This window comes from Scedosporium apiospermum (assembly GCF_000732125.1).
Source record: "Scedosporium apiospermum strain IHEM 14462 chromosome Unknown SEQ_SAPIO_0092, whole genome shotgun sequence".
NCBI lineage: Eukaryota > Fungi > Ascomycota > Sordariomycetes > Microascales > Microascaceae > Scedosporium > Scedosporium apiospermum.
In genome coordinates, this window is record NW_015971793.1 from 467,606 (window position 1) to 492,636 (window position 25,031).

General features: G+C 52.1%; 7 protein-coding genes across 7 annotated transcripts; 3 read left to right on the plus strand and 4 right to left on the minus strand.

Annotated features, from left to right (window-relative positions):
• Nucleotides 1–1,585: 1,585 nt before the first annotated feature.
• SAPIO_CDS4512 (uncharacterized protein) lies at nt 1,586–4,666 on the minus strand (the record flags this gene model as incomplete). Its single annotated transcript, XM_016787039.1, has 3 exons — nt 1,586–2,948; nt 3,001–3,826; nt 3,913–4,666. 3 exons carry the CDS (start codon nt 4,664–4,666, stop codon nt 1,586–1,588), a joined length of 2,943 nt encoding a protein of 980 aa, XP_016643384.1.
• Nucleotides 4,667–7,120: 2,454 nt separating this feature from the next.
• Nucleotides 7,121–8,848, minus strand: SAPIO_CDS4513 (Uncharacterized protein; the record flags this gene model as incomplete). Its single annotated transcript, XM_016787040.1, has 3 exons — nt 7,121–8,065; nt 8,149–8,681; nt 8,794–8,848. The coding sequence occupies 3 exons, from the start codon at nt 8,846–8,848 to the stop codon at nt 7,121–7,123; spliced, it is 1,533 nt and encodes a 510-aa protein (XP_016643385.1).
• A 1,298-nt stretch (nt 8,849–10,146) lies between these two features.
• On the minus strand, nt 10,147–12,111 carry SAPIO_CDS4514 (Phospholipid:diacylglycerol acyltransferase; the record flags this gene model as incomplete). The annotated part of the gene is made up of 2 exons (XM_016787041.1): nt 10,147–11,703; nt 11,782–12,111. 2 exons carry the CDS (start codon nt 12,109–12,111, stop codon nt 10,147–10,149), a joined length of 1,887 nt encoding a protein of 628 aa, XP_016643386.1.
• A 1,575-nt stretch (nt 12,112–13,686) lies between these two features.
• Nucleotides 13,687–14,445, plus strand: SAPIO_CDS4515 (Peptide alpha-N-acetyltransferase; the record flags this gene model as incomplete). Its single annotated transcript, XM_016787042.1, has 2 exons — nt 13,687–13,875; nt 14,029–14,445. 2 exons carry the CDS (start codon nt 13,687–13,689, stop codon nt 14,443–14,445), a joined length of 606 nt encoding a protein of 201 aa, XP_016643387.1.
• Nucleotides 14,446–14,768: 323 nt separating this feature from the next.
• SAPIO_CDS4516 (uncharacterized protein) lies at nt 14,769–15,884 on the minus strand (the record flags this gene model as incomplete). Its single annotated transcript, XM_016787043.1, has 4 exons — nt 14,769–14,857; nt 14,909–15,161; nt 15,271–15,785; nt 15,857–15,884. The coding sequence occupies 4 exons, from the start codon at nt 15,882–15,884 to the stop codon at nt 14,769–14,771; spliced, it is 885 nt and encodes a 294-aa protein (XP_016643388.1).
• Nucleotides 15,885–16,663: 779 nt separating this feature from the next.
• On the plus strand, nt 16,664–17,967 carry SAPIO_CDS4517 (Uncharacterized protein; the record flags this gene model as incomplete). The annotated part of the gene is made up of 2 exons (XM_016787044.1): nt 16,664–16,929; nt 16,992–17,967. The coding sequence occupies 2 exons, from the start codon at nt 16,664–16,666 to the stop codon at nt 17,965–17,967; spliced, it is 1,242 nt and encodes a 413-aa protein (XP_016643389.1).
• A 1,115-nt stretch (nt 17,968–19,082) lies between these two features.
• Nucleotides 19,083–23,813, plus strand: SAPIO_CDS4518 (uncharacterized protein; the record flags this gene model as incomplete). The annotated part of the gene is made up of 11 exons (XM_016787045.1): nt 19,083–19,970; nt 20,099–20,287; nt 20,514–20,877; nt 20,964–21,082; nt 21,141–21,203; nt 21,277–21,501; nt 21,570–21,673; nt 21,771–22,029; nt 22,117–22,259; nt 22,334–22,935; nt 23,023–23,813. The coding sequence occupies 11 exons, from the start codon at nt 19,083–19,085 to the stop codon at nt 23,811–23,813; spliced, it is 3,747 nt and encodes a 1,248-aa protein (XP_016643390.1).
• Nucleotides 23,814–25,031: the final 1,218 nt, after the last annotated feature.

A 25,031-nucleotide genomic window follows, 5' to 3' on the forward strand; every position in this document is an offset into this window, starting at 1 on the left:
TATGCCGTCCTACCCCCCAACGCCTCACAGCCCCATCACCTCTAACTCTCTCCCCCGCCGCAAAGGCCACCACCCTGTTGCTAACATTCCTGCTGGTTCAGCCTCAATCGGCTTTATGCTCTCGCTTGATTGTGGCTGAGTGATAGTAACGACAACTGGCCTCGACAAGCCTAATTGTAGCAGTTAATGCCGCTTGTCGGCCCTACGGGAGGAAAAGGCGTCTCGAGAGACATCGAATCGATCTTATGAAGTCAGAAAGAATGCGGTATCCTTCCCAAACCCCGGCCGAATAACCGCCACTCGAACGATGAAACCCTGAAGGCCACCCAGTTGTGCATTGGCCGCTTTTCCGGCCTAGGCACTTGAAGGAGGTCTAAGTGTGTGGTTTCCAGTTCCTTGTTCCATCAATTCACTTAACAAAGAGAGAAGAAAAGGGCAGGCGAGTGAAGGAGAGAGGAGGAAAGAGCTCACTGAGCAGCACCTTCCCCCCCCCCCCCCCTTCCAAAACCAGCCCAATATCCCTCATATATCAGAATCCGTCGGCAAGCTTTCACCAATGGTCAGTTGACGCTTGACGCGTTCGGAACCACGAAGGCCACGATCGCTCCGACGACCCCTCGCCGGTTCGATCCGCACCCCGTGCTACCGGATTTTTCAAGCGGAAATTGGCTCTCCAGCTCTAGAGTCGCTCTCCCTCTTACGAGGGTCAAATTATACGACAACCACAATTCGACAAATCATTCCTGGCTGGGTGATGCCTCAGGAGGTTCTCCTCCTTTACAATTGGTAGACAGGATTCAAAGCCTTAAAGGCAGACCCGGGGCCCAAGTGGTAAGGGAACTTGAGGAAGGGGTCGATGGAGTTGGAGGATTTTTTTTGGAGCCATCATCGATCCCACAAGTATTTGATGTTGAGTATTGCCTTCGCTCACGACTTCTTCATCCTTGGGTAGCGTATCCGAATATCTCTCTACTGCTAGCCACTGTTAGTATATTATTGCGCTGCTTTCTTAGTATGTGCTGGACAAGGGGTGGGAAGAGAATCACTGTCTCAATGCTTCCCGCTGCCGTATTATAAGAGATCGACATCCGCCGGCCGTTATATCCGGGGAATACTAGAAAGTAGCCCGTCGACAAATTTAGCCATCGGGGACTAATACAACTAAGGTCAATGCTGATATCCCTTCTCTTTTCTCTCCGCGTTCTTCCTTAGACAGGACGCTGATCGTCTCGCCAAAAGGAAACTCCTGGTGCCGTACCTTGCTTTTATGCTCTAAACCATCTAAGTCGTCATGCTATAGACCACTTAACCATCCCATCGAGATCATACGAGGCCAAAAAAGGAGAAACCGCTGTTCAAATGTCTTCATTCGTGCGAACATCAATGTTATCTAGCATCCAGCATACATACAGCCCCGAGTAAGAAATCGCATTTTCCCTTTTCCCCTCTCTAAACTTGATCCCCCCCTTCGAATGCACATGAAATGATTTTCCACTCTCAATCCCATAAACACAAACAGGCTTGTTGTTCCAACTCTCGGTGAATCTCCTAAAATGAGTGATGAGTAGTAAACCGGCCTCCATCATCAAGTCGCCACCCCATTCCTTGTAACGTTCACATTGGAATTCGACCGAGGAAACTGTCCAGGCACATGATAACTACCCTGCGTCGTCGACCTCTCCGCCTCAGACGGCCTCTCCGCAGCCCCATCATCCGACGCCTCTGTAATCTCCTCCACGCGGCCTTCAGACACCTTCTTCCCTTCTTCTCCGTGATTCCCAGCGGAGACCGAAACACTGAGGAAAGCCATCGACGCCACGCTGCCATCGGCCGCCGGGGCAGCGCCATTAGACAGATTGTGCCTCATCGTCAGGTCTTCGTTTACCGCCGTTTCCGGACCTTGAGAATCAAGCGGGGATACTTGAGACGCGCGGGTCTGGGCCGAGGTGATTTGCTGGCTTGCGGGCGATTGAGTCCGCGCGGCGTGAATTTGTGGGGAGTGCACTAACACCTGCTCCGTAGTAGTGGCAGTGGAAACGTCCAGGTGCGACGGAGTCTGGCCCACGTAGTTCAGGCTTCCCGTTTGGCTAGGCGTAGATGTCCCTTGGTGCTGGAATCCCCCCAGCGCAGGGTTCATCGTCAGGTTGCCGTAACTCGTAGTCTGCAGCTGATCGATCGGCTGGCCAGTGTACGGATTAACACCGTCCTGCGCAGCTTCGCGGTTCACCTTGGCCGCGTGCGACTGCGCCTGCTCCATTGGAGTCTGCGCCGTCGCGCCGTATTGGTAACTGCCGTTGCCGTTCTGTCGGTAGACGGGCTCGTCCGTGCCGCTTCCGGCAAGAGCGCCGGCCGCGACGACTCCGCCAGTCGGAATACCCCCGTTGGCAATGATGGAATTCGCACCATCTCGCCCGCCGGCCCCGCCGCCGGAACTGCTGGTCGACTGTGACACCGTTGCCTGCAACCCCCTTTCGGCATTCACCTGCAGATCCGAGGGGAACCGCCCTCCCGCCTGAGGCCGGCGCTCCTGCGCGACTTGCCGGTTCACCGCCGTATTCATCCCCATCTGAGATCCCGCAGCGAACGGCTCCTCGTCTTCCTCGTCGACGACACCCGCGTCGCTGCTCATGGAACGCCGCGACGTGCGGCTGATGCTCCGCGAACTGCTGCGCATGAGCTCGGTGCGCTCGTGTGGTGGCGTCTCTGTGAGGGCCTTGATGTCCTCGTACCAGGCCATCATTGTGTCGTAGCTCTCCGCCCGGAATACCCACGTGTGGCCGCGGTGCACGCCGCCGGTCTGTCGGCCCTTGAGGATGAATTTTTGTGAGGAGGCGCCTTCCTTCGAGTGAGAGCCTAGCTTTTGTTCTGGGAGGTATAGCGACATGAGTGGAGCTTGTGCCTTGTCTGCCGATTTAAATTCGTGGAGATGAGTGGGCGAAAGGACGTACCTACATCGTTGGTTAGATTAACTAATACAATGGGATGTCGCTCTCAACTTACCATCCGGCAGTGTAACTTCTCAAGTACTTGCTCTTTCGCTCGAGGAGGCCAGCCCGAATCTCCTGGCAAGCCACATGGTCACGACCAGGGTAATGAATATTCTCCGGCGATCGCATCGGTATACTCGGATCAACAAACTCGTCGTTCTTATCCATGAACCGCTCCCACTCATGGTCCTTTGGCATGTCGACGGGCCCGAGACGAAGCTCCTCGATCGCAGCATCAGCAGCATCGGCTTCGCGCCTAAGAATGGAAGCATATGCGTTATACGCTTTTTGAATCTCGCCAACGACGATGGATTCTAGTTCGCGGCCCGACGTCTCGAGGTTGAGGTAGGCCTGATGGAGATAATTCTCCTCGTCGATCTGCCTCTCCACCTGTCGATCTACAGCCAGCCGCAGCAGATAAGGATCCTGCCTCCCCGTCGCAAGAGAAGTGTCGAGCTCCGCACGGCCAAGGACATCCTGAAGCGCCTTGACAGCCTTCCTCGTGCCGTCCATCTCCTTTTCCACCGAGTTCTTAAAGTCGCCCGACAAGTTCTTGATCTCCTTGATCTTCTGCTGCAGGTCGCTGCGGAGACCGGTCAAGGCCAGGATGACGTCGTGCTCGATTTCCTGCGCCCTGTTGGCGTCTTGTATCGCTGTCCGGTTGTACTTGCGGATGATCTGCATGGCATCGGCGAGGCCGTCCGAAGAGAGGAAGCTAGGGTGTTGGCTGAAGTTACTTGATGCGTTCGCTAGCCTGGTTGTGCTTTTCGCGCGTTGCTCGTAGTGTGTCTGAATCTCCTTGAAGTAGGCAATCAATTCCTTCAATAGCTTCCTCCAAGCTTAAAAAAAAGAAAAAACAAGAACCTCGAGTTAGTCTCCATATGAGTCGACAAGCGGAAAAGGCCGTATCAGGAACATGATTTACCTTGGAACCTCTCTGCAAGGGCCTCGGTGGGACTCGCCGAGGTCGGCACGGGACAGTAAAGAGCGCTATGCATCTGGTCGGGATCCGCATCGGGCTGCAGCGCCAAACTCCTCACGCTGCCGGCCTTCATGCTCCGGCGGCTACTGCTCCGGCGCAGGCTGCCCGAGCGCCTCATGGAGGCCTTCTTCCTGAGAGTGTTGCCCCTCGCGAGCTGGATATCGTCGGGCACATTGGACACGAACGAGTTGGACCGCCGCATCTTGCCGGTGTTATTGTTAATATTCTGTTCGGGACCCGAGCTCCCCCGCTGGTCGGTTTCCCCGTGTTCGCGCGATGGAGTGTTCGGTCGGGGTGCTATTCGAGCCGATTGGGATCGTCCGAGGGAGGAGCTCTGACCTGGATGCAGCTGCTCCTGTTGGGTGGAATCGACGGGTTCCTGCGCCGCCGGTTGCGCTGCTGAGTGAGTGTAATAGTGGCGGTGGTAGTCGGTGTATGAAGAACCGTAACGCGCATGAATTTCAGTATCGATATCGTCGGCATCATTCCCTATCCCTCGTTGCGGTTCGGCGTCGTTTGGTTCGTCATTTTGATGTTGGTTGAGGGAGTATGGGGGGAAATAGCCTGACGATCTTGGCGCGGATGACGACGCCATGTTCTTGGGGGGCGTGGCGCTCCTATAAGTGGGTGAGGTGGTGTCCTGTAGGGGTTCGCGGTTCGTCGAGACGGGCGACACCGCCGGGGACTTGGTGACCATAGCGTCAATATGTAGGCTCAAGCTGTGCTGTCGTTTCCCTAGGTATCGTCATAAAAGCACTGACGCAATAGCGCTCTCTGTATGCTTAGCTAGGATGGAAGATCCAATTGACTAATTTTTGATATCAATTGGTCTTGGTCCTCTTTCTCGAGCTAAAAGCACAAACGCGGTTGATCTAAAAGAAGAAAAAAAAAAAAAAAAAAAAAAAAAAAAAAAAGGGTCTCGAGACTAGTTTCTAATGGTACGGTGAACAAAAAAGGACGGAAAGAGCCAGCCGCCTAGCTGGGGAAGGAGTATATAGTCGAGATTTGAGTTTCAATGGAACCACTTCAAGGCTCGATAGGACGGCCGGTCTTTTGAAGCCGTTCCTCGAGATGATGCAAATCTTTTGCTTGGCACTTCTTGGCCCGGATTCCGTCGGTGGCAATTCAGGGTTCACCCTTCAATTGGCGACGTTGATGGGGAGTTGAGTCGGGACTCGGGGGCATCTTTGATCCAGCACTTGCGTCACCAAACATGTCACGCCAGGTTTGAGACAGCCTGACATTGAAGACAACACATTGATCGATGAAGAAACCTGGAGCTAACAAGCAACTTGCACTCGTGTACTACGGAGTAGATTTCCTCAGCGAGAGCAATCATCTCCAGAAACAGTCTCGATCTCTATCAAGAATCTCAGGACGGATAATACCGGGTCAACGAGGGTCAATATCATCGAAACTTTCATTCGAAAGACGTGTCTGTCTTCCAGAAACACAGCAGAAGAGGCCTCCCCTCCTCCCAGGCAGGTCACGCTAAATCAAATGGTTGAACTTTCGGTTGCTCTTCCCACATCCCCGCCCATATAAAACTTCCATCCATCAAAGCCTGATGATATGCTGATGGCGTCGACGAGACGAAAGGCTTGGCCAGATATGCGTAGAGCTAGATCCGAAAGCAGCGATAGCGTCATCGACATGCTTCTACTTCGTAATGCAGTGCGGTCTACGTCTGGTGGCAGGCGTGGCTCGGAGAAATTAGGTGCAACGTTGATCTGTCCCCCAGAGACTTGCACACGTTCCAACCCATGTCTCTTCCCATGTGAATCTTCCTTCCAAGCTACTGGGAATATTAGTCCCTCTCATCTACACTACATTATTTCAATGGCCAGAGGCTGGGAACGACACACTTCGTATCTAGTCGGCCGAGAATTGCCTCCATCGGGAAGGTGGCGGCTGGATCTCAGCCACAATGACGTATTGCATGTGCTACGTTGTCTGCAAGCCCAGACAATTTGAACCAACCCCGCCTTGCTTCGTACACAACTAATTGTCCAGGACGCTATCGCAGGCGCGCCGGCGCCGGCGCCGTGCAGAGAATACGGGGGCAGTGGACCCTGACTTCATCAATGACTCGAATATTGATCCTGCCTGGTTGTCGCGATGCGGGATTCAAGCGACGCTAGCTCAGGAAGGGTCCTCGGGATTAATCCTGGTTTTGCAATGGGAGCTTACTTCGTAATAGCGATAGATGGTGCCCTCTTATAAAATTAGGAAAGTCCAACAACCGATCTACTACTAATAAACTGTATCTGAATATCAATGCAGATGCAAACGAAGTGTAATCTTGACTTACACCGTTGTCGGAAGTACGGACGACTGAAGCGATCCGAAAGACGGCAGAGAAACAAGGCTCTCCTTAGATACATTAATATTTTCTTTCTTTCTTTCTTTCTTTTTTTTTTTTTTTTTTTTTTTTTTTTTTTTTTTCTTATTCACGGATCGACCGTCTCAGGCTGCGTGCCCAAGTGACTCGGTGGCACCCTGTTTATGTTCGACGAGACATAGACGAGTTGAACGAATGCGCACCGAACAAACAAGTCTACAGCTCAGAGACTCTGGATGTGAGGCTTCTCCATCGACGATTGTCGTTCAACACTGTTCGTGAGGTTTCTACAGATGTCAGATTCACAGGTCACATAGCACAAGGACAAAATTATTACTGCAGGGAACAGTCACTCTTCTTGGAATTGAGTTCTGACTTTTGAGTGCAGGCGAACTGGTGGGTATTGTAAATGGACATGCGAAAATCTTGCTTCCTCTCTCTTGAGCCATTCCTCCACTTCCTAAGTGACACTTGAGTGTGCCACACTACGCCAGAGAAAAGGAGAGGGGAAAACGGGAAACGAAACATGAACGAGAAAGAAATCCAGACTCCTTGCGATGCGATGCTTGTGACTTCTGTGCCGCAGGGAATTAAAGGCGCGTAAACCAAACATAAACGAACAGAAATGAAGTAGTATCTCCGAAAGTCAAGGGAACAGGGAAGAGTATGGCCTGCTATAAAGCCGTGAGGGTAGCCAAAGAAACGCGAGCTCTCTCCCTCTTCCGGAACCGGTACAGAGACGAGGCAAGCAATGCACTACTGGCATCACAAACTCCCTTGTCTCTTGTGTAGTGGCCATCGCAACATGTCCTATTGTCCTGGCACTCCGGAACCTTCCACCTTGGCTTGGGAATTGAGGAGCTTGCCCCTCCGTCTAGGCGGGGGCGTCTTTGGTGGTATCTTCTTCGTACCATTAACATGCAGGGTCGCCATCTGCGTAAACGGGACCCCGTGGCGGTGTTTAGGAACCTCCGGCAGGGCCTTCTTGACCTTGATGACCGGAACCGGTATCTGGACACCCTGGACCTCGCCGATCTTCCCACGCTCAGCCGACTCATGCTCATGGGTGGCGGCGGCAGACTCTATCTTTCGACTGGGAGTCTTGACGCCGGGTTTCTCCATCACGGCTGCGACATCCTCAACACTAACAGAGCTCGCGGCCCGGGAGTCGGCTAGACTGATACCCAGGAACTTCGGGGCAGTCTTGGCTTCGGGCGAGTCGGGGGAAGAATCCCCGCTTCGTTCCGATAGCCATTCCACTTTGTTCACCCGATCTACAAGCCGTAACGTCGTGTCATCGGTCGGCGCAAAGTGGTTGCCCATGCCCACAAGGATTCGCAGGACCTTTACGATCTCGCCTCGCTTGTAGTGAGGTGTCTGGTTGAGCTGCGTGTGGGCTAAGAGGGGGTAAAGAACACGGAGATAGGTGTGGCGCAGAGACATTTTTTCGTCGGGGAGATCCATTAGGTTTCGGAGTATAATGTCAACAAGGACCTTCAAATCGTTCGTGTAAAAGTACTCGTACGTAGCCTTCGTCGTGAACAATAGGTACAGGACCTTGAGGATAAGGAGCTGCTGCGAGGTCTCGGTTTCCCGGTTCAACAGCAGTATAATGTTCTCGCCAAAAGTTCGATAGGATGAGCCATTAAGGCTTAGTAGTTTGATGACTCGGTTTGTGAGGGGCGATGTGGGTGAGAGAGGACCAGCCGCCTCCGCATCGGTAGAAGCAAGCATGTATTGCTCGTTGATGACAAGCTTATGGCCCAGTGTTAGTGGATGCCTAGGGCGCCAGGAGCTGCTCCAAGATTGGATTCTCGAAGCATGGGGAGTCCACTCACCAAAACACGAATTACTAGGTATTGGTATGGATCGCTCGAGTCGCCGGAGCCTTGTTCGACGAGCTGGAGAAGATGAGCAACAAAGGCATCGTCAATCTGCAAGAGATCCGTCGTCCGAAGCCGTTCCATGCGACACATTTCGTACATCAGGTCGAGCAGGGTACGGTGGAGTCGAAAGTCCACCTGCCGATTGCTATTCAGCAGCTCTAATAGTCTCGGAAAACATCCCTCCGTAATCATGCGCCCGAAAACCGTATCATCGCTTCGTCCGTCAGCGAGGAGGAAACTGGAGATTATGTGTAGTGGGCTAATATCATCCTCCTGGAGGAAGCTGAAAACGATTTGCGTGCGAACGTATTGTTTGTTTTCCTGGAAGATGGGGCGGTGGAGGAGTTGCTGAGCGCAGTGCGATATCTCGGAATCCGAGTCGCCAAACTGTTCCCTAAAGGCGCTGGCCAAGTAGAGCCATCCGCGTAGGGCGTCATCGATTTTCTCGTGGGTATCGCATTGCGTCGAGAGGATTCTGCTCAGGTCTAGGCCGGGGATTAGTCCCGCAAGTCAGCAGTCGGATCAAGAATATCAGAACAGTTGCAGATGGGACAGGAATTGTGCCTCGTGATCTCCTAAAACAGGACTGATTCCCACCTTGCCAGAATTGTTCCTCGCTCTGTAGGCCAATAGTGGCATCCAGATCTGTCATGGTTACGGAGTCGCTGTCGTAGATAAAGTCGTGGCTGGTGGGCGGCGGTGTTCATCCCGATTGACGGTTACATGAACTCCTCGATACGTCGGGAGGCGATTCAATACATTGGTCTTCGCTTGGTCGTCGGCGTCGAGGGTGGTGGTGACTCGACATGTAGCACGCGGAGGTGGCCGAACGACAAGTATGGGAGGATTGATGTTGTTCTTGGGGGATGAAAGGAGAAGAAGAGACCTGATGTTGTGAGTACTGTGCCTCAAAAGTCACAAGGCTCTGTCTTCTCAAATTCTACCGTATGGTTGGTGTGGGTGGCGTGGGTGATGCCGCACGGCGGTTTGATGGAAATGTGAAAGTGGAAGATCAGCCCAGAGCAGAGTGTCTGGTGGCTTGAGGGGTCGAGAATCGACTACTGGACCAGTGCTCAACTGGCAGTGTGGTGGAAGTGGAAAATACTTGGCGCAAGATTGAGGGAAGGAGAAGCCTCAGGCTGCGGGCACAAGCTGAAGAGTGGACAGTGATGGGCTTGGCGACTAACAAACTATTTTAGGGGCGCACCCCGCTCGTACGAAGAAAATAGTCTGATAGATTGATCCAATGCACCTCGACCAGCTCCCATCACGTCGATGCACCAATATTAAGCTAGTGTATTCCTTCGTGACTCTCGGCGCCAAGTCATTAATCCGTTCCTCCGTTTGCGTCTCAATTATTCTTTCCCCCATGTACACTAGATCCTGTCTTCGACATGACGAACTCTAAACAGTCGTCAAGTCGGGAACAAGATGATCAAAAGATTCCATGCCAGACGCACACCCTGAAGCTGCTCATGCATGAAACGTCGAGCTCGATCGGGTGAATGGCGATCTCTGCGCCCTGCCATGCGTTCGCCATTGACGGTTCATGCAAAAGCATTGATATCGATTCATCCTACGTATATCCATCGGGCTCCGGATGGCTTCTCCGACGAAAATGTAAACTGTTTGAGCTGAGATGCACTATGCACCATTAGTCTATTGAATTCCTAGGCTCCTTTTGGGAAAACGAGAGGGGAGATGTCAAAAGCTAGCACACCATATATATCCTCTAAGAGATGCAGAGATAGCTGGCGCAATACAATACATTCGAAATAGAGGGTACTCCGTCGCCAGATCCGAATTTAATATGTAGACACCAAAAAACAACAGTAGAATAACAGGATATCCAACCAACTCCTCCTTTAAAAATAGACAATGAAAAGAGATGAAACAAGACAGAGAGACAAGAAACCGGAGACAGGCAACGCTTGCCAGCCTATTTTTTTTTTAGTCACGAATCTTCACCTTGTCGGCATACTCCATTATGTTGCTGACGACATAGTTCCCGATCGTGTCTCCCTTCCCGGCAGCAACCTTGATGATGAGCTCATTGAGGGACTGGCTGCCCAGTATGTCGACGTGGTCGGCAGTCTTTGGCCCACCTCTGGGACTGAACCTCTCGGGCTCGTGAGGCATCTCGACTACGGTGATCTTGGACCCGGCCGGATTGTAGCGCTTCATCGTCCACCCGCGATTGCACATGTACCCGGTGCTCAACAGGTTAACCGTGCCATCGCCCTCGCCCATCACGACACCGTGGTCGACAATGCCGTCGGCTGTTAAGCCGGTATCGATTGTGATATTTAGTCGAGAAAGGCCTGCCTTTTCCGGTTCCCGGTAGTAGTATCCCCTCTCCGTCGGCTTCCCGACTCCATAAAAGCAGTAGATCTTGAGGCTTGGCGCCAGAGGCAGTCTCGTCTCGAGGGGGTTGTTCCACTTCCTGGGATCTTTCTCGTTCCTGTCGACCTCGGCTTTAGTGTGCGCGATGCCTTGGGAATATGAGCGCTTAACCATGTCCCGGTACCATGGCTCGGTCGCCGCTAGCAGATAGTCCATCGCCCCGCCGACGGTTAGGTTGCGGTAGGAATGCGTCGAGTTGGGCTCGGTTCGGAAGTTCAGGAACGATCCGTAGGTGAAATTTTGACCTGGCAGGTCGTCGGGAGCTCCCGATGCGTCTCCCCATACTGCATCTCCCCCAATCGGTAACATTGAAGAGATGCCAGGCATTCTGCGGAATAGCTCAGCTCTCTCCTCCCTACTGAGGAACTTTTCTAACCCGTAGACTGCAAAGGCGTTGAGCTGTGCAGTGTCACGCATTTCGCCAGACAGGATGGCGGGGATGTCCTTCACCGCGCCGAGCATACATCCGCTAATGTTGATCCAGGAATCCACGTGCTTCTCTACCCAGTCATCGCCTCCTTTCCCACCGTATTCCGAGGCAACCCAGTGGAAGAAGTAGAAGAGAACTTGACTCCCCATACTGTGAGATACCAAAACAGCCTTGGTGCCGGAGATGTCAAGGGAAACCTCGAGGAAAGACTTTAGCTTGGTAAAATACTTATCACGCACTTCGAGGTTGGGGTAGGACAGTCGCCAATCGTAAGCAGCGGTAAAAGAATTCGTCGGGTCATATCCAATGGATGCGAGGTTCTCGAAAATCTTGTTCCATATCCAGTACCCCGTAATAAAGAAGTCGGTCGCATCGAATCCTTGAGCGGCGCGGAGCTTGATCGAAGGCGGGTCGAGTCCAGTCATCTTATCCAGCATGATGTGATTCTTCCACGACTCCTTATCCATGACCAGTGCTGTCATCATGGTCCAGCTTCCCCATAGGCGCTTGCGGAAATACGATCGCGATATGTTGGCGGTGCCCCATGATTCGAGCCCCGTAGAAATGACGCCGGGTACCATTATTATCGGGTGGTGTGCGGAGAGGCCTTCGGACTGCGCTTTGAGGCCGACGGAGAAAGCCTCGTAGGCATCGAACATGTCCCGCTCGCCTTTCTACAATCGAGAAGAGCAGCATCGTTAGAGAGGGCCACTCTTAGGGAATAGCCTAGAAAGGTGCAGGGAACGGCTTACCAGGAGATCCTTATAGTCCTTGACAAGACCAGCGGGGAGAACGTCTAACAAGCTATCCATACTCAAGTCACCAAGCTCGGGGAAATCTATAAGATCATTCGACGACGCAAAGAAGCCCGCGGCGACAATGCCGAACAGACTGCCTAGGAGGAAGATGAAGGTATTCCGGCGTTTCCGGGTCTTTGGTTTCTCTTGCACGACTTCTGCATGAAGCTCCACGGGATGTTGCTTGTCGTCTGCCTGGTGGGTCAGATCTGGCTCGCTCTCGGCAGGCTGTACGGGAACAGCCAAGGAGGGTTGACCACCCCGGCGACGAAGAGTCGCAGACATGACGGGTCGTGTTGGGGTAGATCAATCGGGACGAGTGCCCGCGGGGTAGAGAGAGATGGAGGTTGAGGGGAGCAGTATTTTCGTCGTCCCTGATGGTCTAGGAGCATAGGCCAGAGTGAAATCAATTATGAATTGAGTTGAGCAGCATTGAAGCCCGCATGGCTTGACCTTGGGTGTGCTGCTGGGATTTTGGCGAGGGCAAAAATGAGTAGCTTCAGGAACACGAGGTCGCTGTTAAACTAGAAAATGCAAAATCAATGGCAACGTAACGAGGGAACAACGTGCAATGCTACCTCTGGCCTCCTGCCATTGTGCTGACGTCAATGGAAATGATCCACCAAAAATTCCCCCCGAGCTTGCATGGATCAATTGATCGAAGGTTGCCTGGTTTATCGGCGGATCAGGCAATCTTTGCCGCTGTACTTCGTAGTACCTGGTACTTTTTGTCTCGGTGATACTGCGATACAATCACAGGAGACAAAAGGTAGTTGTCACTAATAGTCTTAACACCCGAAACCTGGTTCAAAGACAGAGAGAGATGGACAATGAGACTAGCGATTCACCTTGGTTTTCAGTTTTCAGGGCACTTCTCTTATTAGTGGTTTTTCTCTTATAAGACATTTTAAGATTTAAGATGAAGACCCAGCATCTTGAGGCTGATAAATGGTCGCCGGGATGATAAGTGATAAGCTTCAGTCTGACATCGAGGTACCAGGATCGTACACCAAGACCAGCAGCCAAATCCACTGCAAGCAATTTGATCTCCACAGTTCCAACGAGCTCAGTACACCACTATTTGGACACTAATACCTCTACTTCTGACACTAGTGCAATTGGGCTGCCCAGAGACAGCGAAAGCTTTTTCTGCGCCTATTCAATGTTTCGCGTTCCATGCTCAATGTTCAATAAATAGTCTTTCGTTATTCCCACGGCACGACGAGCCGATTCCTACGAGAAAACGAACTACTACAAAGTAAGACTGCGTCTCTTTCCTGCAGGCCTAGCACACCCCGCGACGCCCCGCTTGACCTTGACATGTGATTGTCCAAGCCCTGAGCTCGATCCAACATTGAAGTGTTCCCAGACAAAAGCCCATTCCCCGACTTGTCTCCGAAATAGTTTAATACTCCGCGTGCGAACTGCACGGAGGCGGACCGGAGTGCCATCCCATCCCAGTTTAATCTCCGGGCTACTCGTCTGCAGGGTGAATCTCCACTGCTCCTCACATTCGATGCTGCAACGCCAAGGGGAAGCCACCATTCCAGATAAACTTGCCACTCCCTGTTGCAGGCGAATGGGAGCACAGCTCTTTTCTTCCTTAAGCTGACTCCATCCTGCGCTCCCTCCAACTTGACTCCTCTCCACGATCCCAAACCTCAGACTGCATTGGTGGCTTGTGTCTCACACCTCCCACCTCATATCTCATATATCTGTACGAAGGTATTCACTTCATTAGAGTTACTGGAATGAGGAGATAAGAGGTCTCATCAATCCCCAAACCTCTTCGAACAAGGAACCCCCGCCGCTTCTCCACCTCTTCACGATTTACGCCCCTCTGTCGGCCAAGTTAGCGCCATGGCAGACGTGACGCCGACACCACCTAGGACGCTACCGTGTGAACTAGAGTACATTCAGTATTCTCACGATCTCGAAGAAAAATATCTACCCTCAATACGATCCCTCATCTCGACGGATCTAAGCGAACCGTACAGCATATATGTGTACCGCTATTTCCTCTATCAATGGGCCCACCTCTGTTTCATGGTACGTTCTGCGTCCGAGACACTTCTGCCACCTTCTTGCGTGACCGCCTTCCAATTTTTCCCCAATCCTGAGAGTGGGGTCATTTGAGAGCCCTCCGTGACAAAATAGACTTATCATGGCTCAGTTCAAAATGGCTAATCGCAACTCTTCCAGGCCCTGGACCCTAGAGACTCATCTCTGGTAGGCGTCATCATATGCAAATTAGACGTCCATGCCTCTCACTCTCCGCCCACCCGACGTGGCTACATCGCCATGCTCGCCGTAGCGTCATCCTTCCGTGGCTACGGCATAGCTACTGCCCTCGTAAAGAAGGCGATCGATGCCATGATGTTGCGCAACGCTCAAGAAATCGTCTTGGAGACCGAAGAAACGAACATCCCGGCTATGCGCTTGTATGAGCGGCTCGGCTTCCTGAGGTCTAAGAAACTCCACCGCTATTACCTAAATGGCAACAGCGCGTATCGCCTAGTCTTGCTGCTGAGGTCTATCCACGACGAGGACGACCCTGGAGAGTATATCGAGGGCTCTGTCACCAGCAGAATCTACACTTCGAATACGCTATGCTCTTAAGGTATGGACGGGTGACTGCATTATTTCAAGCGGTCATTATTTGCATACATGTTCTTGTTTTTACCTGGATCTAAATGTGGAATGACCTCCGTTGCACTACGGCTTACGTTTGGGGTATGGACAGGGTTAGCATTTTCAACGAGGGGTGATGTACATTATCACTTTAGGCGTTGGTGGTCTCGCATCTTCTGGACTATCCCATGCATTAAATACATTGGATCCTATCACACACACAGCTCTTGCTTAGGTGCATTGGTTGAGGGAAAGATGCCTCCTTTGAACACATTGATATGCTCTTCACTAGCCCAGGTATCGCGTCTGCTTTAAGATGGAAATGCGTCTTTAGAGGAGTAGATCGAGGCCCGAATGCCCCACGGGTTTCCGCTCCCGATACCGAGATATGTGAAGATATCTGTTCTTCGTTAGAAGAGGAAATGCTAGGGACAACGAATTAGGTACGAACCGGGTTTGTAATAGAGCACCTTGCCTCTCGCACCAGCAAGCCCCAGTTCCTTCAGCCGCTTTAAGACCCTGCCAACATCGCGCCGATCCCGAAAGTCCGCCGTGTAGACGCAGATGAGTCGTTCCTTCCTTCGAAACTCCTCAGCAGGCCGCGGTGCAACCTTGGCGGCGATTCCAAGCTCGTTGTTTGCTGTGGCCCTTGCTACAGTCTCCCAGATTTCGTCCACAGATAGAGGGTCACAGAAAATCATCCACTATCGCACGCAAGTCAGATAAATCAGATCAAACAAGAAATATATGCGCCATGGAAGACGTGGGCAGCGCATCGATATCAGACGCATAACTTGCCTTGCCGCATCTCACTTTGCAGGCGTGGGCAAGATTGAGAATATCATGTATGGCTTGCAATTTTTGACTTTCAATATCCCTCAGCACCACAGGAGTATTTCCTCCCATCCCCAGGGCTCCCTGGATGAAGTCGGTTAAAAGGTGAAGCCTCTCCATGCCTCCGGCATTCGCTACCGTGAGATTACTACCATCCTCTTCGGGACCTTCATCCTCGTTTCCTTTGCTGTTCTGGCTCTGGGCCTCGGCTTTGGGTACCCGCTCCACGTAAGGATTGCAGATGTAGATCCAGGGCAGCTTGTCTCCGACGTCGGTAGTTTCTGGGGGAAGACGCGCGAAGAAGTCATCGAGGGTCTCGGTCAATTGCCAGGCAAAGTCGTATCCTTGATATGGGTTGTGGAGGTGAGTGTCGTTCTTGGGACTTGTCCGAGAGGGCTGTGGGAGGAGAGGAACCACTGCTTGGTCCTTCCACCATTTTTCGGTGTCAAAATCCTTTACTCTCTGCTTCAATTCGGCGACAGTGTCGTCATCGCCTAGTTTTTTTTAGCAGCATCGTCAGAAGAAAGGGTTCCGCAGTGAAGAAGATGAGGAACTGGCCCCTCACCATAAAAGTCTGAATCGTCGAGATCCATCGTTGAGTCCATCATGGCATCTTCCGGTCCATCCGTCCTGAATATCAAGGGCAGACCACTGGTATATCACGATTTTGGAGAAGTGGATGTAATAGATCAATATCAGTCGTAGGAAACCTCATCTATTGAATGGCTACTTATGATAGCCAGGCAGCAGAAGCGGTGTGATCACGCAAACCCCTGGGCGATTCCTTCGAAGAAATACTGTGCAGCTCTTGAATATTCGATGGCTGATCAAGGGTGTTGCTTCTTTGTGGTATTCCTAAGTACTTGGTATATGCCATTCACAAACGCCACTGAAGACGAACCTGGTCGTTCATCCATGTCCCCTCCTTCCAAGACCGGGGTTGTTGTGGACGGGGGATGGTAGTTGGATGGTTGGACCACACATCGCGGTGCTTGTTCCGATTCCCCCGACTGCCCGTTGCATCGAACGTGCTGAATTTAGCGCCCGCCGTACCGTGCCCGTCCGAATACCGGCGGCCTGGGCCAGTCCCTGTACCTCTGAACACTGAACTGAGCTGCAGCTACCTCAGTACTTTGCAAGATTCAATTGAGAGAACTTCATCAAATTTGATACGACAACGACGAGCATTTTCTAGTCTCCGGGAGAAAAGCCTCTTTTAGCAATCGCTCTGGTTTAGTTTATATAATAAGTCAATCAGAGGTCAATAACTGTTACATTCACCGACACATCTTCGCCATTCCAGGTCCAGGCAATTGTTTGAGGAAATTTTTCTTCTCGCATAAACTGCCCCGCACCAGAAATCAAAGCTCATATGGAGCAGAGCAGTGGTGAAGGGAGTCTCATCTCCTCCAAGACCTCGTGCATTCTCGATCTCCCACCGAGTTGTATAGAATTTTGCCCCGCGCATCTGGGCTATTTTGTGGTGGGGACGTACAACTTGGAAAAGAGAGAGGATGAACAAACTGAGACGCAAACCGGTGACGACGACGAAGATGATCATCAAGAGGCAGCAGCATCCAAAGCACCGCAGAGCCGAAATGGCAGTCTCATAATCTTCCGGTTAGAAGAAGGCCAGCTGTAAGTACGTTTCCCGCCTGTTTCTCATCCGGACGACAGGAGTTGACCTAATCCTCGACTAGACATCTTATTCAGACAGTCTCCCGCCCCTCGGCCATCTTAGACCTGCACTTTCAGGCTCTTAGCGGCTATCAAGATATCGTCGCTGTCGTCTCTAGCACGGGAACTATCTCCGTTTTCCGTCTAGATCCTGGCCGCTCCGCTTCGGAGCCCTTGCAGGCTCTCTCGACTAGCCGGATACCTGATATAGACGAGGATGTCTTGTTCTTGTCCTTTACTTGGCACCCATCCTCACCGGATCTTCTCGCAATCACAACCTCTACAGGTGAATTGAGGTTGGTACGTCTTGATCTTACGACCTTTGAGATTCGCGCATCTCAGATTCTCCCAGTTGCGAACTCTCTCGAATGCTGGTGCGTTGCATTAAGCCCACCTACGTCCCGTGAGGATGAGGAGCAAACTGCTGTTTTATACTCTGGCGGTGACGACTCCGTACTTCGGTATATATCACTGTCTATGCCGCCCGATATTGATGACTCTGTCTTGGTCGATGTTCCCTATCCTCCGGCGGTAATGAAGAAAGACCATGAGGCCGGTGTTACCGCAATACTCCCTCTTCCTCTATATTTGGAGGATGGTTCGCGGATTGTCATGACGGGAAGCTACGACGAGAACCTAAGGATCTTTGCGATGCAAGACCCGCAAACCACCTTCGGCTTAAAGCGGACAAGACTTCTGGCGGATCATGGCCTGGGAGGCGGTGTCTGGAGGCTCAAGGTCATAAAAATCGATAAGATTCGCGGATCTGAGCCAAGTTGGAAGATTCGCCTTCTGGCATCATGCATGCATGCTGGCACAAGGATAGTTGATGTGTCAATATCCCACGATGGGACAGCTTCGGTCGAGGTTCTTTACCGGTTCGAAGAACATAAGTCGATGAATTATGGCAGTGATTGGATACAAGCTGTTGATGAGAGAGGGATTAATGTTGTTTCAACCAGCTTCTATGATAGGCTTCTTTGTCTGTGGCAGGCTTGAGGTGGATCTTTTGGCCCCCATAGACTGGCATGAAGCGCAGGAAATACTAGAAAAAGCTGGTCAGTTTCTGTTATTGATGCATCCAGAAACTTCAGCCGAGTCCAGTCCATCAGGCAATCCTTAGAGCTCAAGGCAGTATACCGTCGCCTACAAGCCTACACAAGTGGACGTCCATCCAGATAGGAATGTCGCCCCAGCTATTTGAGTCAAAGCCTGCACGTGGTGTGGTGACGATTTCGTGGTTCCTGCTTAATTGGCAATGCTGTCATCGCTGTGGAGGCCGCATCTCACTAGCGACAGCAACACTGAATTGACGGTCGATCTCTCGATCAACATTGGTCTATCGGTCAATTACCTGCATCTGGCTGAGGAGAAAGGTACAGATACCACTTTGGGGTGCATGAGGGGGCATAATTCCGGACGACGAAAGGTTTAGATACTTCCGGCACCGAGTCCTTTGTAGTGGGTGGGACCACTCAAACTAGGCCTAGCACAGCTATCAATGTTCCTATTAATACCTTGTGCCTTGAACCTGCTCCAGGGGGTCTTCTGGGCTTTTGTTATATTCAGGTTACTTTGTACTTCTACTAAACTCGACTTGGATCTGCACAACCACCGCAGCGGAACCCAAACATTTTCTTCGCCTGGTCTCAATACTTCAAGCCACCCACCACCATAACCACAACCACCACAACCACCACAACCACCACCACCACCAAACCTGGAACCTGTCTACAACCCATCACCACATTACGCACATCCTGCAGGGCTTTGGGCGGACGCTTCCCACACGAGTCTTGTGATTTATCCTGTCGGGAGATTGCATCACCTCCCCGCGTGAATCACCCAAAGCAAATCCTGTTTGTCCTCGTCTTCGAACCGAATCTCGCATTTTCTTTCATCACGCTACGAGCTCCTACGAGTCTCGACACATTTTTTGCAAACCACCACTTTTCTCCTCCGCCACAACGCGATCTCGATGCCTACGCAGACAGCTTCGGCTTGACCATCTGGTGGACTTTCCTCTCTCCGCTAACCCGGCTCTGCACGAGAGCATAAACCGGTAGAAAACCCCCCCTCCATCGTCCAGTCGAATCGACCCGTCTCGTGTCGCAATGGCTGCCCAACCCCTCAACGGCGGCGCAGGCAACCTCACGACGCCAGCACCTGGCAACGGCCCTGGCCCTGACGGCATTGCCAAGATTCATCAAGCCCTCGAGGTCATACATAGTCCCTTTTCGTCGAATGATGCCCGTCGAGACGCCCAAAACTTCCTCGAGCAGGTAAAAGCCTACGCCGAAGCCCCACTCCAAGGCTATACTCTCGCCTCCGACAAATCCCAATCCCCGGTCGTCCGCCACTACGCCCTGTCTCTTCTCGAACATGCAATCAGGCACAAATGGGCTTCGTACGGCCCCGACGAAGCTACCGCCCTCCGCGGCTGGGTGCTGGAGCTCTGCCGCGGCGTATCTCGAGATGACCCGACATACCTGCGCAACAAGACAGCCCAACTCTGGGTGGATGTCGCTAAGCGGAGCTGGGCTGCGGAGTGGATGGATATGGACGGGCTCCTCGTGCAGCTCTGGGAGATACCCGACTCGCCGGTTCACAAGGAGCTGGTCATGTTTGTCCTAGAGACCCTGTCCGAGGAGGTCTTTAATGGGGATGATGCGGCGGTCGTGATGCGAGAGGGCGTACTGAGCAAAGCCTGCGTGGAGATATTTACCCCGGCGAATGTCCTAGCTGAGTCGTTTCCCAATAGGCAGGCTGGGCCAGAGGTCCGCTACGGAGGAGAAGGTTGGCTCGCGCGGCTTTCCGAGTTTCTGGACCAATGTTTAGGCGCAGACGTCCAGAGCAATGAGCCCGTCAGGACTTGCGCCGTGAAGGCGCTCTCCGCCCTACACTCACTGATGACATGGGCCATTCCGAAGGCCATCCACTCGGCCAATTGCGTTCCAATCATGGTTCGGTGCCTCGCAGTCTCCTGCATCTCTGTTCAGAAGGTAGGTCAAGTACATCTCCTCTCTTATGCCCCACTGAACAATCGTACATACGCAACCCCCACCCTGCTGCAGCAATTTATGTACGCGAACCTCCTTGGGAGCTCACTAACACTCCTCGCACTCTCTAGGCCTCATTGGATGCCCTTCATGCATTATACTGCCGAACGAATTTCTCAGACCAGGAGTTTAAGGAGCTTGTCATGCCGATGTATGAGGCAGACACGGTCAACTTGTTCCGCCGATTGGCAGAATGGTCTATTGTCGACGCCCAAGACATTGACGAAGAGAAGTATCTTTTTGCTAAGAAATTCTCGGAGGTGAGTTGCTGACTCCACTGCAGCACCGCCGCCCCTCCCCCCCCTTCCCCCATGGCGTGAGCGCTTGTAACAGAGCTTTTGGTTGATGTCAATCGAGTACCTACTGACCAATTGAATTATCAAGATGTTATCCTCCCTTGGTAGCTACATCGAGCGAAAGTTTACAGTCCTTAAGCCGGGAACCGATGTAATTGGCTTCTTACACCTTCTTCTCTTAGTCGTCCAGAACAAGAGTCTCGTCGTTTCAATCCCGGTCCTTGTATCCTGGACTCGCCTGCTCAGCAGCAGGTATATCGGACCAAATGCCGCCAACCTGGATCTTATTGGACCTCTATTGGAAGTGTGCTCTTCCAGGATGATCCGCTACGAGAACTTGCCTGAAGACTCACACGATCCTTCCTATCTATTCCTGCTCGAGGATACCGATACCATTCCCGAGCGACATGCCTTCTTAGGCAACTACCGGAGATATAGTTCTCAGCTCATCGAGCTCATCGTACAATTGAAGTTGACCGACGCCCTAGCACATATTCTCCGCCAAACGGACGACATCCTCCAACACCTATACGATGGCCAGCCGCCACTCGATGGTGCGTTAGCCCCCCCCGGTCCTTTTTTTTCGACTTTTGTTTACTTCTTAATGCTCTGCCGCGTTACTTACATATCCTGAATCTAGTTGCGAAATACTCAAAACACTCTCTTCCCGTTCTCCGTATCGATGCGCAGTTCACTGTCGTTGAAGCCGCCCTGAAAGGCTTCGTCAAGTGGAGGACAATCCCCAGAGCTGACAACAGGGTATGCCTACCACCTTCAAAAGATGATCATGCGATGAGTACTAATTTTCAAACAATAGCGCGCGGAATTGGAAACAAACCTCGAGGCTTGGTGTAATAAGCTGCTTGGAATGAACTTTGAGGTGAGTAGATTTTTTTCAGCGACACAGCAATTATAAGCCCGCGCTGACGGTTTTTGTTTCCCTACTCTGCCAGGACCCCCAAATTAGAAAGCGGGTGCTTCAACTTTTAGTGGCCTTCTCTACCACGGCGCTGGATAACAATGCCAACTTGATGCTAAAGGTCCTCGAGCATATCCTGATGACCTGGCCTGCTCTCCAGCCGGATCACAGGGCCTACAATGACGCCATCAAGGACCTTCAGGCGGACAGCATGATTGAACTTCATCGCTTGGCGACGAAGATGCCTGACCACTTACTTGTATGCTGCCCCTGCTTTCGTGCGCCCCCAAATGCGATATACTTGAGCTCGGACTGACATCTTTTTAGAACGTTTACAATGACCTCGAGGCAAAGGTTAAGGAGATGGTCAACTCCGGAACCTTGGATGATAAGCGCATTGTGGCCTATGAGAGCTTTCTCTTCCTCATTATGTATGAACCAAATTTCAGGGGCATTTTTCTCCCCCTTTTTTTTCCTTTTTCTTCTTGAAGTGGGTGCTAGTAAACTAACACATAATTTCTTTCATAGCCACCGGACATCGAGACTCGATCTGCAGACCAAGATTCAGCGACTTCAGCAATTTGTGGACCCCATCAAAGCACAGTGGCAGAGCCCACAATTGAAGGAGTCCATCTCTTCGTATCAGGCATTCTGTCAACTCTTGGGACTGGACAAGGCTCAGCAATATCTAGCGAGCCGGAAGGTGAATCAAGTGAAAGACTGGGGCGCGTGCGACCTCGACGCCGAGGGCCTCGCTCTTCAAGCCGAGTTGGAAGAGCGACTCAGGGTATGGTCATCCTCGATAGAACTCACCGCCCAATGCTCATGTGTGTTGCGCTCGCCTGCTAACATGCGTCGTTTGTTTCCCCTCTAGTTACTCCCGTTGCGGTCGACAAAGTCCTTTATCGCCTTTTCGGTAGAGAGGATCGACAAGTCTTCGAGTGCCTTCATGGCATCGTACAAGCTTTGGGGCGATAGCGTTGTGGGCGTCTTGCCTTACATCCTCCAATTCCTTAGGTATGAAAGCTCCCATATCCTCCCGTGCGTATGATTTACTATAATACAGTAGCTAACTTTACGTTTGATGATAGTCACGCGCACGCATCACACAATCCCGAGAACTGGGCAGGATTACCGCCTGACATGCGGTCTATCGTCGGTCGCGTTCTCAGCGACAGATTTTGGCAGGCCGGTATCTCTGAAGGTAGCAAGGATGACTTCTACGCTCGCGTGATGGACAAGAAGGGGACTCTGGAGGGTCTCGGATCGACGATTAGAGGATCGCTACGATTTGTCCGCGAGACCTGCTATGCCATCATTTACTGTCTCAGTCGGCTGGACTTCAAGTTTTACGGCTTCGACGACTTGCCAGAGCCGCTAGCGCGGGCCCTTTTGGGAGACGCGACGTACCTCTCGACGCATCAGCAGGTCAACATTCTAAATCTGGTCAGATATCTTGTCGATGACTGTCCGGTGGAGCAGCGGGAACACTTCCTTCCGCCGCTGCTCTCGACAGCCTTCCAGCAGATGGACCGGAAGATTAGCTCGGAATGGGAGGCGATAGCGAATCGACAGACGGTCTCGGCGGAAGGCGACGAGTTGACGGAGGAGATGAAGGCGGAGAGCATTCTCCGTCAAGTCACATATACTGCCTGTCTTATGGTGGCGGACTTTTTAGACCCGACAAAGAATAGTAAGTATCTCGTCCGGATTTTCGCGACCAACCCCTCTTATCATCCGCTGTGTTCTTTTATCCTAACTCATTTTTCTTTACCTCCAGACCCCCCTCTACGCCCTGAAAGTGGGAAGCCTCCAATGAAGTATCCCTCTTTACGGAAGTTCTGTCTGATGCACGTAAACGTGGTCGAGCCTTTACTGGTCTTTTGCACACATGCGATCAGAATGCGAGACACGAGGTGTTGCAGCATTATTTTACGAGTTTTCAAGTCCATCGTGCCAGAGTTCCAGGACCAGCAACAAACAGACAACCACCATAACGCCTCGGCTCCCAACGCCAGCAGCGCAGGGGGAGGCCCGCCAGATTCATCGAACGCCGATCAATACCTCGACACGAGCCCGCTTCCCGCCGAAGTCGTCCCTATGATCCGGGAGTACATCGCGTCGGACGTGCTCAAGGCGTGCATCACCTCGATCAACGAGGCCTACTTCGTGGACCTGCAAAAGGACCTCGCGGCGCTCATCGCAGCTATCATTGTCTACTACAGCCCCCTGACGAACACGGCCACCAACATCCTGCTGTCCCTCCCCGGCGTTACGGAGGCGGAGCTGCAGCGGTTTACGCCGTTCATCTCGAAGCCGGCGTCGCACTCGAGGCAGCAGCGGGCGCTCGTGCTCGACCTCCTCAAGGATGTCAAGGGCGTGAGCATCTCGGAGATGGGCAAGTTATCCGGCGCGGGAGGGTCAGGCGGGAGTCGGTCGAAGAGGACGGGGCGGACGAAGATGGCGCAAGAGTTTATGAAGGCTCCTGAGCCGAATCAGCAGGAGAGGGGAACTGCGACTGGTAGTAAGGACGATGAGCTTGATGGGGTGTCGCGGCTGTTCGAGGGTTAGTAAGCAATTCTTAGATTGCACAGCCTTCCCATGTGAGTGTAACGGTTAGGGAGATGCGAGGGCTGAGGGGATGAGAAGAGAAGGCCGAAGAGCCAGGAAGAGAGTATCTCAGTGACCGATCGAGAATACTGGGTCCCTACGGTTCATGCCCAGCGTCCTCGGGCAGAGATATAAGGTGAGAAAAAGAAGTGACCTAGTGGTCGCCGTGTTGTGCTAGAGGAGAGTTGTGCGAGTACATGAGGATTTGTACGGGACTATGAGCGCGCTCTCGCCAGTGTACTAAACGAGCCGCAGGTAATAGGGCTTCCTGTCAGAAAAGGAACACTGAACATTGACCAGCGCACAGAGAGAGAATAACTGAAGAGATACTACAGCATGTGGGCTATTAGTGTGTGCGTGCACATCGGAGGTTCTCGTCCGTCCACATCTCACAGTTCGATGTCGATGCCGATCCTCAATCTGATCCCCGCGTTCCTCTATCTTCCTTTCCCTCTGCGACTGGTTTCTTTCCTTGTGCCTGCCTGCCGGGCCCTTTTATATCCCGACGTTTCTTTGACGTCAGGCCCCCTTCCGTTTCTTCATTTTTTCCCCCTTTGTCCGAAATTATCTGTTTACAGACAAGAAGGTATGGTTTTTAGACGGCAAAAGAGGAATACGAGGGCCTGGAAAACAAAACAAAGATAAAAAAATAAATATAAAAAAAAAGAAACCTCTTAAAGGCCATGGAGTAGGGGAGGGAAAGCACTCGTCCATATCAATTGTTTCAATACAAAGCGTGTTTTATCTGTCCCCGGCATGAGTTTCTCTTTGATGTGTTGTGTATGTGTAGGTCACAACATTCCATCTCGCCTCTTCCTATTTTCCATCATCTTAGTATATCCTGACCGAGTCTGAGTTGTGGTACAAGGCACAGAGCCAGTCGGAAGTCGGGGACATATTGACCGAGCTTCTCTCCACGCGGCACTTAAAAGCCTGAAATCGAAAAGGCGCCGTGCCACCGTTCCCCCAAGATAAAACGTGCAACTACCGCGCCAGTTCGAAACACTGGTGGCTGTGTTTCGTTCCAAGTTTAAGTCAACAGCTATGCTGGATAGCGGAGGGACGTGCTTCGTCTGGCCAGCCAGGATGGGAGACCAGGATGGGAGCTGCCTCGCGGACTCGCTATATTTGTCACGGTCACCCCGTCTTGGCGCAGGGTGTTCACTGACGACGGAGCAA